The 16,858-nt window shown below is 41.9% G+C and overlaps 1 protein-coding gene and 1 pseudogene across 1 annotated transcript in view; one reads left to right on the forward strand and one right to left on the reverse strand.

The window, feature by feature from the left end:
• Nucleotides 1-5,599: 5,599 nt before the first annotated feature.
• On the forward strand, nucleotides 5,600-5,950 carry LOC138153421 (large ribosomal subunit protein eL36-like; annotated as a pseudogene).
• Nucleotides 5,951-10,846: 4,896 nt separating this feature from the next.
• SLC34A1 (solute carrier family 34 member 1) overlaps nucleotides 10,847-16,858 on the reverse strand; it is a 20,500-nt gene continuing 14,488 nt past the window's right edge. Inside the window, exon 13 of the mRNA XM_069077571.1 lies at nucleotides 10,847-16,572. Coding sequence (XP_068933672.1) covers nucleotides 16,069-16,572 — 504 coding nt within the window. The 3' untranslated portion in view covers nucleotides 10,847-16,068. The remainder of the gene's footprint in view (nucleotides 16,573-16,858) is intronic.

The following is a 16,858-nucleotide window of genomic DNA, read 5'->3' on the forward strand; positions in this document are numbered from 1 at the left end:
TCTTTCTTTCTTTCTTTCTTTCTTTCTTTCTTTCTTTCTTTCTTTCTCTTTCGTGTCCCTTACACTTAGCACAATGTGTGTTGTTGTTATTCAGTTGTTTAAGTGGTGTCTAACTCTTCCTGACTCCTTGTGGTGTTTCCTTGGCAAAAATACTGGAGTAGCTTGCTGTTTCCTTCTCCTACAGATGAGGAAACTGAGACAGAGTTAAGTGACTTGCTTCACACAACTAGTAAGTGTCTGAGGCTGGGTTTGAATTTAGGAAGATGGTTCTTCCAGACTTCAGATCTGGTGCTCTATGCTCTTCACCACCTAATTGCCCCAGGTACATAGTAACTATCTTGAATGAGAAAAACTATCTTAAAATACTGGGTGGATTAACATTTCAGAATTGGGCAACCAAAATTACTATTCCATTTCTCATGGACTATTCATTTACAGGAATTAATGAAATCCCTCACAGAGATCTGTGTCAAGAATCTAAATTGAATAGAGGTATATAAGAGTGCACTTATCATGGAGTAGAACCTAGTTTAATCACTTTCAGGGGTTAAAAAGAGGAAACTCCCTCTTAAGCCATTCATCACTTTTAGACCTTTTTGGCCTCTATAACCAGTCTTTCCAAAGGGCTTTCCCCAGGGTCTAGAAAGGGCCTTAGGAAAAAATCATATTTCTTAATATTATTAGAGAAATTTAACAAGGTTTTAAAAACATACTTCCACACCTAATAGTGGAATCTCTGGGTCAAAGGATATGGATTTTAGCCATTTTATTTACAAATTTCAAATTGCTTTCCCCAATGATTGTGCTAATCCACAGTTCTACCAATGATGTACCAATGTGCCTGTCTTTCTACTTCTCTTTCAACATTGACTATTTCCATTTTCTATAATCTTTGCTAATTTTCTGGTTGTGAGGTAAAACCTCAGGGTTATTTTGATGTGCATTTCCCTTATTATTAGTGTAGTAAGTACTCTTTCTGTTTTCACTCTTTTAGAGCCAAGACCAATTATATCTTATTCTTAAAGTTTTCGAAGTACCCCTGAGGAGTTGGAATTTTCTTCTTTAATGCTCCCAGTTTCAATACCTTCATTAGTCAACCCCTATTACATTAATGGCTTCAAATGTTCTTTTCAAATTTTTATTTATTATTAATAGCTTGTTAATAATAATTTGTAATAATAGATTATTAATAGTTTGAAATTTTTCTTTTGAGAACCATTTGTCCATATCCTTTGATACCGTATCTATTAGGGGAATGGTCTTCTATATTTCTGTTAATTGTCTATATATTTTGGACATCAAACCATTGTCTAAGAAATAGGACACAAAGATTTCTCCCCACACCTATTGACTGCTTCCCCTTTTATCCTGGATGCATTAATTTTGTGTCTTCTGAATACTCTAAAAACCATTTCATTCGCTCTCTTTGTTTTCTCTTTCTCTTTTTGGACCAGCCTGTGCAATTTCCCTTCCCTCCCCTCCCCCACTTCATTTCCCAACCTGGTTAGGTTTCCTGGACTTCATGGTCTCCAGAAAATTGTCATTTCAGAGGATGAAACTCATCCTTCTTTGGCGCTCTCTCTCGTTGAAGCAGGTGACTGGGTGGATGTCTGGGAGCTCCTCTGGGATCTTCAGTTTGAGGAGGGACCCTGGGGTATTCCATTTCTTCATTTCCTCACAAGATCACTTTGTGATTTCCAGAAAATCGCCTTTCTGCAAGATGAAATCAACTCTGAATTTGCTCTTCTTGGACTCTCTTGTGCTTTTCTTTGTATCTCCAGCTCTTAGCACAGTGCTTGACAAATAGTAGGTGCTTAATAAATGTTTATTGATGCAGACACTTGACTCTTCCTCTTACCTCTATTCCCCCAACTGAAAAAATAAAAAAAAACCAAAACTCTTGTAAAAATACGCAGTCGGATAAAGCATATTATTGCAACATTGACAACATCTAAAAATACATATTTTGTTCAGCACAAGTATGCCATCACTTCTGATCAGTAAGTATAGTCAAACAAAACAAATCCACAGTTGACCACATCTGGAAAAATGTATGTCAAGAGTTGGGAAGCCTATTTCATCTTCTATTTTTTTTTTTTGGTAATATTTAAAATTTTAAATGCAAAAAGAGAAATGAAAAAAATTGCCATGTACACTATAAAATAAAGGGCAGGAGTAGACGGTAAGAGAGGATTCAATCTAAAACAATAAATTTCCATGTCAAGAAAACCTATATAATAGATACTACACATTGTTGTCAAAGCTTCCCAGCTTTTCTTTACTGTCTTGTTGATTTTCTTTTATTCTCTGCTGCACTTTTGAGTTTATTTTTTTCCCTCCCTCTTCCCACCATCCTAAAGAAGGCATATGGAGAATTGTATGTATGTATGTGTGTGTTATATACACACATACACATATATGTACATATACACACATATATACATATACATAGATACCCATAAACATACACAAATATACATGTATACACTCATACAAATATATGTAAGATTGTACTATGCTTATTTCCTCTTATCATCTGTTTTTCTGAAAGTGGATAGCATCTTCCTCATAAGTCCAAATCTTTCCATGTTTTTCTAATTCAATCAGCTCATTATTTCCTACACCACAGCAATATTCCAATCCAATCATATCCTATCTGAAAGATTGTCTATTAAAGTTTCCCCCTCCGCCACCAATTTTCTGTATTCCTTCTATTCTTGGCTATGTAGGTTTTCTTTATGCAAAAAATTTTAATTTAAAGTAATCAAAATTTTCCTTTTTATACTTCAACAATGCTCTCACCTTATAATATAAAGTCTGATACCTCAGAATCTATTTTCTTTACATCTTTTCCCCCTGATTTCTTTGAAGTTCCTGACCTTTTGTTCTTCCAAATGAACTTCATTTTTATTTTTCCTAACTCAGCAAAACTATTGCTGACACATAGTGTAGTTTCTCTCTTTTTCACTTTTGATGAAAACTTTGTTCTTAGATCATGATTACTATCCCTGCTTTTTCTTTTACATACTAAGTTCTACTCCTGCCCTTTATTTTATATTTTGTGTATCTCTCATTTTTATAATGTTTCCTGAAAGCAACATATTATTGAATTTAAATTTTAAATCTGCTATCTCTTTCCATTTTATGGGCAAATTTGTCCCATTCACAGCAATTACTTCTTGTGTATCTTCCTCTGTCCCATTTTTCTTCAGTATCCTTCTCACCCTGTTTACCCTATCTTTCCTCAGTACTCTGCTTTACTTCTACCACCCACCTTGCTCTCCTATTCCTTAACCTACCCACATCTCTAAGAGTCTCTCCTTTATTCTATCCCCTTGCTCTAGTTTCTTTCTGAATTTAGAAGACTTTTATACTCTTCTAGCTACATGTTGTTCCCTCTTTAATTCATTCCTAATGAGAGTAAGGTTTCAGCACTACCTGCCCTCCCCACTACTAGCTTCTTCTATATCAATTTTTCCTTTTGTGCCTCATTTGTATGAGATAAAAATTCCCTACATGGTTTTGTTTTTTAGAATCACCTCATCATACACAGCTCAGCACATGCCTTTCTTTCAAACGACCCAAATAATGATGACAATCATAAGAATACGGCTAATATTTTCACTAAGCAAACAATTTGACCTTATTGAGTCACTTATAATTGGTCTTTAGTGTTTATCTTGTATTTCTCCTGGATATTATATGTTGAATCTTCCCTTAAATCCTGAGGTTTTGGTCACAAAAATATGAAAATCTTTGAACCTATAAAATGTCTTTTTAAAAAATTCAGTATTATACTTATCTTTGCTTGGTAAGTTACCCTTGGTTATAACCCCAGATCTTTAGTTCTATGAAATATAGTATTCCAAAACTTACCGTGTTGAAACATAGTAACTGCTAGTCCTTGTGTAATTCTTATTGTAGCTCTATGCTACTTAAATTGCTTTTTTTATTGTTGTTTGCAATATTTTCTCCTTAACCTAGGAGAAACTTGGCTATGCTCTCCCTGTAAGTTTTCTTCATGGGATTTCTTTCAGGTGGTGATTGGCGGATTTTTTCTATTTCTGCTTTGCCTTCTTGTTCTCGAACTTCAGGGCAATTTTCCTTGATAATTTCTTGTAATATTGTATCAAGATTCTTTTTTTTCATAATTTTCAGGTAGTCTGACTATTCTTATATTATTTCTCCTCAATCTGTTTACCATATTGATTGTTTTTCTGATGGATGTTTCACTCTCTCTTCTATTTTTTCATTATTTTGATTTTGTTTTCTTTATTTCTTTGTGTCTTAGAACGTCATTAGCTTTCCCTTGTCCAATTCTAGTTTTCAAGGAATTATTTTCTTTCTTAAGTTTTTGTTTCTCTATTTCAAGTTGGTTGACTTTTCATGATTTTCTTGTTGCTTTTATTTTTTTTATCTCTTTTATTTTAATTTTAAAGTTCTTTTTAAGGTCTTTCAAGAACTCTTTTTGTGCTTGGGACCATTTGGTGTTTCTTATTGGAAAAGGAGTGGCTTTTTTAGCTCTGTCATTTTTTTCTGACTATGAATCGAGATCTCTGTTGCCATAGTAACTATCTATGGTACTTTCTCCTTTGCTTACTTATTTTTATTTATTTATTGTTTGCTTTATTTTATTTTTAGCAGCTATTAGTGAAGTCAAGTTGTAGTCATGAGGTATGAGGAATGATGCCCAAGTCTCAGGTCCTTCTTACTGTTATTTTCTGAGGTCTGTCTCAGGGCCCAATCCTGGGCTCTCCTCTCTAGCCCTAAGCAACAGAAAGGACTCCCAGCCACACTGTTCTGCAAATGGTCTTGCTACCTGTGGGCCCTTGAGTGGCTGCAAACTACAGCTGTCCTCTCTGCCCCAGAACTGAAACCAGGGACTCTGCTTTTCTGCAAGTGCCCACAGCCAATAGGGTTCCTGCCCCTTGTTACAGCCCTCATCAGGTGTGTGCAAGCTCCTTCTGCCTGCAGCCACAGCTCGGTGTTGTCTGGTCAGCACAGCTGTGTGTGGCATCCCTCCAGAGTGGAAGGTCCTTCAATCTTCTTCTCAGCTGTCATACCCCTACACTGTCTGTGAGATGAGAATTTCTAAGGGTAAGGCTGCCTCTCAACCTCCTGGGCTTATTTGTTGATTCTGCAGAGCTGGCCTGGAGATGTTTGCACTTCACTCAGGCCAAACCTCTACCCATGGGAGGAGGTTGAGTCTTTCCTGAGGTTTTCTCAAATTATCTTAGGAGAACAACTGCTTTACCCCAACTTTTGTTATTTCTGCTGCTCTGAGGTGATGTTCAGTCATTTTTGTGTGTGTGGAGGAAATTTGGAGAACTAAAAGTTTTCTGACCTGTTCCACCAGAACATCTTCCCAGAACCCTGTCTTCATCTTCCTTCCTTGGAATTGTGGTTTGGTCATTGCATTGAACAGAGTTTCCAAGTCTTTGCAAGTTGTTTTTCTTTATAGTGCTGTAGTTATATTCTCCTGTGTGCATGTCATTCTGTATCAATGTTCATACCAGGAAAGTTTTTTTCTGGAACTGTCCATTTAGTAATTTCTTATAGTACAAAAATATTCCATTAGAATTCATATACCATCCCTTCTGGTGTGGCTGCCATTGGGGCTACGCGCCGCAGCCATGGCTATCCAGTACCCCATGGCCGTGGGCCTCAACAAGGGCCACAAAGTTATGAAAAATGTTTCGAAGCCGCGACACTGCCGCCGCCATGGGCACTTGACCAAACACACAAAGTTTGTGAGAGATATGATCCAGCAGGTGTGTGGATTTGCCCCTTATGAAGGCAGGCCATAGAACTGTTAAAAGTCTCCAAGGAGAAGCGAGCCCTTAAGTTAATCAAAAAAAGGGTGGGAACTCACATCTGAGCCAAGAGGAAGACAGAGGAGCTCAGCAATATCCTAGCTGCCATGAGAAAGGCTGCTCCCAAGAAGGACTAAACTGGACTCTACCAACCTTCCCCACTTACCCAATAAAGATTTGACAAATAGGGAAGAAAAAAAAGAATTCATATACCATAATAGGGTTAGCCATTCCTCAATTGATGGGCACACCCTAGTTTCCACATCTTTGCTATAACAAAAAAGTGCTTCTATGAATATTTTTTATATATTGGTCCTTTTCCCCCTACTTTTAACTCCTTGGGATATCAGCTTGGCATCATTTCCCACCTGGCTGCTTTCTTGGACTGCATCATGGTCTCCAGAAATTTATCTTACTGAAAGATCACTTCCCCTTGAAAACTTTTACCTCCTTAGTTCTTCCTACCCTTCTCTGCCTCTGGTTACTTAGTCGTTGTCTTTCGTGCTTGAAGAAGACCAAAATGACACTACTTACTATATTGGGGTCAAAGTACACTGCTTGATCAGACTAATACTAGCTCAGAAGGCTCTAATATGGGTTGGGCACAAATAGTCCATAAGAACATTTGGAGTGGAGATATCTCTAAATTTGCTCATCTCACATTTCTTTTGATTTACTGCAATTCTGCTTTGCCCATAGAGTATAGTGCCTTGATGCAGGCACGCCATGCTGGGTGCTTCTGTTTCAGTGTCTCCCATATCTCACAAGAGATTCCAAAGTTCTTCAGAGAGACATTGAGAGTGTCTTTGTTTTGCCTCTTCTGAGGTGTATGTACACTTGTGTATGAACATTTTCCTTGTGTGAGTTCTCCATAAAATAGTTTTTTAGGCAAACCTATATTTGACATTCAAACAATGTGGGCAACCCATCAGAGTTTTGCTCTCCTCAGTAGAGTTTGAATGCTTGGCAGTTCAGCTCAAGAAAGTTCCTCAGTGTCTGGCATGTTATCCTGCCAGGTGATCTTCAGAATCTTCCTAAGACAATTCACATGGAAGTGATTCAGTTTCTTGGCATGGGGTTGGTATACTGTCTAGGTTTTACAGGCATGCAGCAATGAGGTCAGCACAACAGCTCTGTAGACCTTCAGTTCAGTAAGCAGCTTAATACCTCTTCTCCTTCTTACACTTTCCTTCAGAGCATTCCAAAAACTGAGCTCTGAGTTCTGGCAATGTGTGCATCAACCTCATTATCAATGTGTACATTCCTGAAAAGTATACTGCCAAAGTAAGTGAATTCATCCACAGTATTCAAAGCTTCTCCATTTGCTGTACCACAAATGTATATATGGTGTGGTGCTAACTGCTGGAGAACTTTCTTTCTTTCTTTCTTTTTCTTTCTTTCTTTCTTTGTTTCTTTCTTTGTTTCTTTCTTTGTTTCTTTCTTTCTTTCTTTCTTTCTTTCTTTCTTTCTTTCTTTCTTTCTTTCTTTCTTTCTTTCTTTCTTTCTTTCTTTCTTTCTTTCTTTCTTTCTTTCTTTCTTTCTTCTCTTTTTGGAGGGCAATTGGGGTTAAGTGACTTGACCAAAGTCACGAGGCTAGTTAAGTGTGTCGAGTGTCTGAGGCTGAATTTGAACTCAGGTCCTTCTGACTCCAGGGCCGGTACTCTATTCACTGCACCACCTAGCCACCTCGAGAACTTCTTTTTTCTTGGTGTTAATTGACAGGTCAGAAATTAGCACAAGTGCAGAGTCTTGATCCATACTCTGTTGCATTTCAGCCTCAGAGCCTGCAGTGACTGCACAATCATCTGTGAACAAAAAGTTGTGTACCAACTCTCTCTCCACTTTAGTCTTGGTTTGTAGCCTTTTCAAGATTTATGGTCATTGTGATAGCTGACCTTGGTATCATTTTTGTCCTTGTTAAAGGCATTCAATAACATCACTGAAAACATCATGCAAAAAGCATGGAAGAAAGCACATAGCTTTGCTTCACTCCATTGGTGACTGGGAAAGCACGAAAACATTGTCCATTATCCAGAACCCAGGCAAGCATGACATCATGAAAATGATGTTTAATACCAGTGAACTTCTCCAGGCAACCAACTATTCCCTCTACTTGGAGAGAGTAGAAGGTAGACATTGGAGAGCTCCTCCTAGGTCCTCCCTTTAAGGAGGGGACACAGAGCAGTCACCTCAGCATTTCCCATCTGGCTACAGGTCATCATTCCCTGCCACCTTCCTCCCCATCACCTCATTCTTTCCCCACTTCCTTCCCTCCCAAACTCCTCCTCCCTACTTTTCAGTTTCTTTTTCTGAGCTCTCCTTCATTAAATTGCAAGCTTCTTGAGGATAAGTCTTTTGCCATTCTTTGTAACCCCAATACTTAGCAGTGCCTAGCATATTGCTAGACTTAATAGTTGCTTAATAGATGTTTATTAATTGACTATGGTATTGTTGTGTCAAAAGGAATGAATACTTCAATAATTTAGAGGATATAGTTCCAGATTGCTTTCCAGAATGGCTAGACCATTTCATAGCTCCAACAGCAATGCATTAGTGTGTCTGTTCTCCCATATCCCTCCTAACAATGTTTATTTTCCTTATCAGTCATCTTTACTAATCTGATAGGTATGAGGGGAAAGTCTCAGAGTTGTTTAAATATACATATTCTCTTATGAGTGATTTAGGATACACACACATATAATTGTTGATAGCTTACTTTTCTTTTGAAAACTGTTCATATCCTCCTACCACTTATCTATTGGGGGAATGGCCCTTTTTCTTACATATTTGAGTCACTTCTCTATATATTGTATATATTATACCTTCATTAGCAAAACTTACCTCAAAGATTTTTTTCCCCAAACAACTGTTTCCCTTAAAAATTTAATTGTATTGATTTTGTTTGTGCCAAAGATTTCCAATTTTATTAATCAAAATTGATTTCCATAACTGACATTCCTATCAATCACTTGTTTGGTCAAAATCTTTTCCCACATCTGTAGTTGTAAAAGACACCTCTTTTCTCAATCCTGTAATTTGTTTATAATATGACCTTTTATGTCTAGGTCATGTAGCCATTTGGACCTTATTGTGGTATATGTGGTAAATGTTGGTCTAAACCTAATTTCTGCCAAGCTGCTTTCCAGTTTTCTGTTTTTTTTTTTTTATTAAAAAGAGACTCTTCCCTCCAGTAGCTGGGGTCTTTGGGCTTATCAAATACTGTTCCACTATTTTCATTTGCTTGTACCTGTTACCATTTTACTATTTTCATTTGCTTAATTTGCTCATTTAATTAGTACCAAATAGTTTTGACAATTATTGTTCTTTAGCATAGTTTTAGCGCTGGCACTACTATCTCCCTTCCTTCCCACTTTTTTCTGTCATTTCCCTTGAGATCCTTGGACTTTTTTGTTCTTCCAATTAATTTTGTTATCCTTTTTTAGCTTTGTGAAGTAACCCTTATCTAGTTAGATTGCTATGGCTATGAATAAATTAGTTTAGGTAACATTGCCATTTTTATTATATTGGCACAGCCCAATCATGAGCCATTACATCTGTCTTCATTTCTGTACAGAGGGGTGTGTGTGTGTGTGTGTGTGTGTGTGTGTGTGTGTGTGTGTGTGTGTGTGGTTGTGTTGATATAATTATTGTGTATGTCTCGATAAGCTGAATCCCAAAGTGGACTTGGGAGCACATTTACCCATCACAAATCATGAGTAATTAATATTTTCCAAGGCTGATTGGGAGGCAGGGTTGCTGTTCCTCTCTCACCTGACTCTCAAGAACAGCTGTAAATAGTCCTGCCTCCTCACAGCTGCAAAGTGACACATGGGCCAGCTGCCCCTTTTGTAGACCCGTTCAATTATAGCTCAACAGAGTCATTGGTTATTCCAGCTCCATGGCCAATTTAGAAGACTTTTTGTCATCATACAGTACATTCTCCTCAGTTGCAGAGTCAGAAACAGGCTCTCTACCCTGCTCCCAGCCCCTGAAGTTTTCATGTGGTTGCTTGGACTGGAACCAAACCTCCAAATACCATATACCAGCATTCTGGTTGTTTTTCGAAACCCATAAATGCCTCTGGCCCCTCCCCCCAATTGAAATCTCTTGCTATTCTTTCAATGGGGGAAGATGGGAAGAATTCTTTCTTTCAGAAGGATCACACCTGTGCTTCTCTTTCCCACCCAGTTCTATAACATCCAAACCCCTGCTAAGCTTGGAGTGAGGCAGACACCTGGGGGAAGGTAAAGGTGGAGAATGGGAGGAGGGTTAGATGGGGAATGAGGCAGGGTAGGAGTGTTGCACAAAATGGTACTCAAAACACTTGTGTTTGGGCTTTAAATATAAGACTGATTTATTGCCCCAAGGTGACGAAAGATTAGATAGAAGTAAAGGCTTCTGTATATTTATAGAATCACATAATCTCATGGGAAAATAGTTGATACATTGTCCATCACCAACCACCTGCCCCTGCTTCTCCTCCTCTTTACAACTCTTGTGATAGCTCCAGTTCCTGTTTGAATACCTTCAGTGACAAGGAGCTCAGTACCTTAAGGAAACGGTCTATTTTTTTTTTTTCTTTGCTGGAGGCTCTTATAGTCAGGAAGACTTTTCTTACTTGGACATATTCTCATGTAGATATGCACAGTCAATCATGGTGCATAAAATGGAGGAGTCTCTGATGCCCATCTCTTATCCCAGATTCTCTGTTTGGTCAGGCAGGGGTGTGTGTGTGTGTGTGTGTGTGTGTGCTCACACTTCAGAAAAGTTCTAGGGATTTGGTGAAATGGTACATGTCTGGCTGCTGGTGTGCCAGATGCTACCTGTCTCAAATCCTGGGAGACAGGCATGGCAGTACTATCCAAGCATCATAAACTCTCCATAGAAGGGCAGCCCAGCCCTTGGGGGCTCCTTCTCTTTGTATCAGTATCTCAGTGAAGCTTCCCAACAGATCAGCTTCTCTTGGGGTGGCCAGGTCATAGTTTCCTTTTAAAGGAAGCCCTGAAATCTTTGGTTGCCCTTTGATGTCTGTCTTTACATAGCTATTATTTAACCCATTTATCCTCCCCATTAACACACACTCTCTCTCTGTCTTTGTCTCTCTCTGTCTCTCTCCCATCTTCTCTCTCCCCTTCTCTCTCTGTCTCTCTCTCTCCCTGTCTGTCTCTGTTCCTCTTTCTCTCTCTCTTGCCCCTCCTCTCTCTCCCTTTCTCTTTCTCTGTCTCTTTCTTTCTCCCTTCTTTCTCCCTCTTCTCCCCTCTCCCCCTCCTCAAATTCTATCTGTCCTTCAAGGCTTAGCTGCCTCCTCCAGGAAGCCTTCCCTCATATTCTGTACTAGAAATGATCCTTCAATTATCAGATCTCATGGCACTTTATACTCCCCTTATGCACTTAGCACATTCTAATTTCTATTGTCTTTATCTAGTATGTGTCTTATCTCTCAGACTAGGCTGTAAGCTCCATGAGGCCTGGTTCTGTCTTATTTCTCTTTCTCCCTAGGTGCCTTGTGCATGTATTTGATAGATGTCTGTTAATGAATGATAAAATTTGGACAGCTAGATGGCATATTCAATAAGAATGCTGGGCCTGGAGTCAGGAAGACCAGAGTCTAGTTCTGGCCTCAGACACTTAGCATCTATGTGACCTTGGGCAAGTCATTAACTTCAATTTCTACAACTATAAAATGGGACTAATAATAGAACCTACCTTGAAATGATTGAATGAGATAATTATAAAGTATTTAGCACAGTGCTGGCACATAGTAGGTAGTATGGAAATGTGAGCTATTATTAATCTTATTATCAAGAATAAATGAATCTTCTATAATATTGATCATAACTATAACAGTTTGAGGAAGACAGAAACTAGGGAAACACTGGGAGGAGTTGGTGAGAGGAGAGGAGGGGGAGTGAGGGAGAGGTTGGAGAAGTAAAGACTAGGGGAAGTAGGGGGAGGAAACTTGGGCTGAGGTATGCAGAAACCTGGGAAGTCCCAAATCAGGGAATCCCCAGTGGTGGTGAGGCCCAGAGAGGCAGAGGCTGGGGAGCTGTGCATCTGAGTTGTGGCCTCTAGCCTGTCTAGAAGGAGGTGTCAGGGGGACATCAGATATGACAGAAGAGTAGAAGGCCAGACCAGGGTCTCTAGAGAGCTGAGGCTATCAATATTCCTAAGGGAATTGAGACTTCCATTGGAGTGAACTCTTTATTTAGAGCAGGGCGGGGGGAACCTGAGACCTTGAGGCTACCTCTAGGTCCTCAAGTGTGACTAAAATCAACTTGAGGACCTAGAGGGCCACATGTGGCCTTGAGGCCGAAGGTTCCCCACCCCTGCCTTAGAGGCTCAGCTCTGAACCCATATGGCCTGTCGGTCTTCTATTAGAATGGAAAATAGACAGCTAGCCCTGCTTCCAAGGAGGAAGGGGGCTCCTGTTTCCTGCCATCCTTTCTCAGCCTCGATTTCTCTCCCTGGCCTCCTCACTAACCCCACAAGGGCTTCCTTATCTGTTGCTTGTTCCATCAAACTTCCAATTCTGTATGAAGTGCCTCCCTCTCCCTCCTCTCCACCTTTCAAGGCCTCTCTCACTTCAGGATCTCAGAGCAAATTTCACCCATGAACATGGGCAACTTATATAGTCCTCATTTCCCAGATAAAGCCACTGAGTCAAAAAAGAATCTGGTTTCAGGTCACTCAAGTTGACTGGGACCTGGGAAGCGATGTATCTCCTCATTCAGGCTCCTGGGCTCTGGCCTGGATTGACCTACCCTCAGGCTGGACCAAGCTGACTGGGAGAGGGGGAAACTGGGATTGCAGGTAAGGGGGTGAAGTTTCCCTTGTACTCCTGAGTTGTTTCCTTCAGGAGTTGGCTCTGTCCTGGAATGAGGAATTATAATTTGCTTGGGGAGGAGGTGGAGAGTGAATGGCAAGAGGTCTCGTATCTGACCACCAGGGCGTCTCTCTTTAAGGTTTCCTTACTATCTGATAGGGTCAAATGCCAGGTCCACTGCCCCATAGCTGGTGCCGCCCCCAGTCCCTCCTGGGTATCTGTGAAGCCCAGAATTTTCCAGCTTCCTTGGAATTGGGAGGTGCTTTTAAGAGCCTGTAGAGGTGGCCAGGGAGATAAGTGTAAAGACAAAGGTGTTGGAGGAGGCATCATTGGGAGGTAACAGTGATATAAGAAAGGCATCAGTGAAACTTTTTTTGAAGAAAGGGGTGTCTATTGTTAATTTGGGACTGCCCTGCAAATTGAATTGAATTGTCCTGATTTTTGTAAGGACAGAAACCCTCATAATCTGTATTTTTTTAACTTTCTCCTGGTGAGAACTGAGGTTGGGGCTGGGGTGAGGTATATCTAAGCCAGTGATTATGCAAACTTGTCACTCCATCTAGAGGCTTCCTGATCAACCGAAAGTGAGTCTGACGTTGTAGAATGGACCAATGAATTTTGGAGTGAAAAGACTGAAATTATAATTCTGCCACTTATTACCTGGGTAATATTGGGCACATCACTTTAGTAACTCAGGTGTCAGTTTCCTGATCTATAAAATGAAGGAGTTATATGTGATAATCCCTATGATCACTTCTAGCTCTAAAGCTATGACTCCTTGAAAAATGCCTTGATAGTCTAAAGATGGAGTCATAAAGAGGAGGGAAGGAACAGATCTAGGAATGGTGGGATTGGGGACAGGGTAGCTCTGTCTGAGCTCTGTGGGTCAAGCAGGGGCAATATGCAGGAAGGTACCGGAGAATCAGGCAAGTCTAGAAAAATTAATGAGGGGTAGCTAGGTGTTGCAGTGGATAGAGCATCGGCCCTGAAATCAGGCAGGACCCGAGTTCAAATCCTGCCTCAAACTTTTACTAGCTGTGTGACCCCGGGCAAGTCACTTAATTCCAATTGACTTAAAAAAAAGAAAGAATGTTTAAATGTGGTCTAAAAGGTAAAAGTGGAAGCAGATGAAGGCGAGGCCCTCATCCTGGGTCATAGTCTTATTGATCCAAGGTTTTATTTGTATTGCTGTTACCCACCTCACCACTGGAGATGATATATATTCCTTTCCTAGGGAAGGGAAGGCTAAGTGATGGCTCAAGCTAGTGTTGTCATTATTGCTACTATTATAATTATTACCATCATTTATAGAATACTGAGGGCAGTGTGATATGGTGGATAGAAAGCTGGCCTTGAAGTTTGCGGGATTTGGGTTCCAGTCCTGGGTCTGGTTTATGGCAAGTCCTGTGACCTTCCGTACTGTGGTCAGCTCTCTAAGAGTGCCTATGGTAGAGAAGGAGATGGCCTCAATTGGTAGAGATGGTGAAGAGGCCAAAGGTCTAGGGTGGTTCTTATCCTTTAGTGGCCTGCAAGTGTGACCTACATTTGGGAAGATCCCTTTGCAAAGGTCCCCTGGCTGGTTTCAAGGGAGTGCTGGTACCCTGGGAAGTCTGCCCAGGTCAGCAAGGTCCAGGGTCCAGGACTAGGCTTTGCACAGAACCAGAGAGGGTTAGGAGAGAGTCTAGTTCTGTGCCTTTGTAAAAACATATAAACCATCAAAGTCTTATGCCTTTTTCTTGGTGTTCTTTCCCTCCTTAATTCCCTGCTAAAGTTTTGTCTTTAACTCAGCTTCAGTTTAGGGAGATGAAGGGAAGAGATTTTGTTTTCTCCTTGGGTCAAACAAGCTGGGAAAATTTGAGGGAGGGAGACTAATAACTGGGCCAAAACTTGGGTACTGTAGACCCAAGGCCCTTCCTTCTGTGGATCCTGGTTCAGGCCAATTAGAAATGAAAGAAACCTTACAGGGAGAGGGGAAATCCAAAGCCAGTTGTGGGTCCATTCCTTTTTCTCTTCTGGGGAACTTTGCATCCTGCCAAGGCATTTCCCACACCTGCATGACTGTCCAGGGTCTGGTCTTGTCTGTCATTGGCCAGTTTAGTCTTCTCCACTCCAGCCTGGTGGGGCCAAGGGTAGTAAGGATGGGATAAAAGGGAGTGAGGCAGACTCTCAGCCTGGAGCAGGGCAAGCTCTGGGTCCTGAGGGCAGTTTGATGGGCTGGTGATAGTATCTGAGGGAGCATTGTGAATAGAAACATGAGAAAGCAGCTTGCATAGCCTAGCTCTCAGCTCTGCTCAGCCTGACCCAGTCCCCAGCTCTCCTTTAGCCAGCCCATGGGGGACAGATTGGGTGACCTGGGCCAGTCACACAACTGGAGTGGGGAAGGGTCTGGTGAGGTATCGGCCAGGAAGTGACAACATAATTGGGAAGAACTCCCAACATGGCTCCTCCAGTGCAGGTGTCCTTAGGGGCCAAGAGGTGAAAAGAGGAGGAGGAGGAGGAGGAGAGGAAGAAGAGAAGGCAGAGGAGAAGGCAGAAGAGGAGGAAAGGAAGAAGAGAAGAGGAGGAGAAAGTGGAGGAAGAAGAGTCTGGAGGAGATACCAAGCCTCTTCAAGGTCCTTCCCTCCCACCTCCACATCCTATTCCCTGCCTCTAGCCCTGCTTGGACACAGACTCCTTCCTAACAGGAGGATACCAGGGGATAGGTCCTAATGTGCTTTGGGGTTGGGGAAAGCTTGAGCAGGGGAGCTCAGAACCAAAGATATGGGGTAGGTTAAGATCAGTTTCCTGGTCATCCTCCAACCCTGTCTTAGGAGCTCTGAAAATCACTTTTTCAGCATCTTTCTCATTAAATGTAGAAAGGCCTCTCCTCTGCCAGGTCTTCCAGAATATAAGGACACACACACACACATACACAGACAGAAAAGCTCAAACAAATGTGTACACAAATGTGCAGAAATAGGTTGGTTACTGTAGACGCAAGACTCATCCAGCACCCAACATAAACTTATATACCCATACATATGCACATATAGATTCCTATCCTGTCCCATGCATTCAGGTGCAGAAGCATGCACATACATGAACAGTGACATAGAAACACACAGAGACAAGCAGAAACATCTGTGACATAGCGGTGGTCTGGTCTGGGTGGTCAGAGGCCTGACTCTACCTCCCCCCTGACTCTACCCCTAACCAGCTGTGCGATTGACTTTGGGCAAGTCCCTCTTTTCTTCTCTGGACCTCAATTTCCTCATCTATAAAAAGAGGCAGTGGGACTATGGAAGATCACTTCCAGTTCTAGCATTTTATGAGTACGTGTGCATACACAGACACTGACCTGTACACCCACATGCACGCACCCACACATACCCATCACACATAGACATACATTGGCATGAGCCCCTTATAGTCCCAGGACCCCTTGGACACCCATCAGAGCCTGGTGGCGCTGTGCTGGGGGAGCACCCCCGGCCGTGGGGAGGGTGTGCCTGGGGGGAGCTCCTCAAGATAAACTCGGGCAGGCAGTGGTGGGGAGCATGGCTCAGGATGTGTGCAGCAGAGGGTGGCACGAGTGATTAGCTGGTCAAGGGGCTTCAGCGAATGCATCCAGTGGGGAAGGAAATCCCAATTCTGGAGCCACTTAGGTAGCCGGGCAGGGCTCCGGCTTTGGAGTAGGTTGACCAGGGTAACGCAGGCCAGCAATGCCCCAAAAGGGGCCCCCACACCCACCATGGTCTGCCAGCCTGCCATAGAGACACCGAACACCAGTGAGGGCAGCAGCAGGAAGCAGACCAGCAAGTAGAGCACAGCAAACCAGCGGTACTTGGCGGTGCGCCGGCCCAGGGCCTTGGCCATGTGGATGGGCAGCCGTGTGCTCGGGAGCGGGTACCACAGCAAGATGCCCGAAATATTGAAAAATAAGTGGCACAGGGCAATCTGAAGGTGAGGGAGGAGTGGAGAACAGATCAGCGCAGTCCTCCTTCCAGCACCACCACCCCCCCCCTGCCCCCCCCCCCCAGCAGCCCCAGGATAGCCACATGCCTAGCAAAGGCAGGGGTCCTAGATTCTAATCCTGGCTCTACCACTGACTAGCTGTATACCCTTGGTTAGTCACTGACCCTCCCTGGGCCTCAGTTCCCTCATCTGAAAGATATTCAGGACTAGGTGTAAGGATCTCTCCAACTCTGATATTGTTGGATTATATATATATATATATATATAT

The sequence above is a fragment of the Petaurus breviceps genome, unplaced genomic scaffold, assembly GCF_028583685.1.
Source record: "Petaurus breviceps papuanus isolate PSGF00001 unplaced genomic scaffold, PetGlider_PUasm1.0 90994, whole genome shotgun sequence".
Taxonomy (NCBI): domain Eukaryota; kingdom Metazoa; phylum Chordata; class Mammalia; order Diprotodontia; family Petauridae; genus Petaurus; species Petaurus breviceps.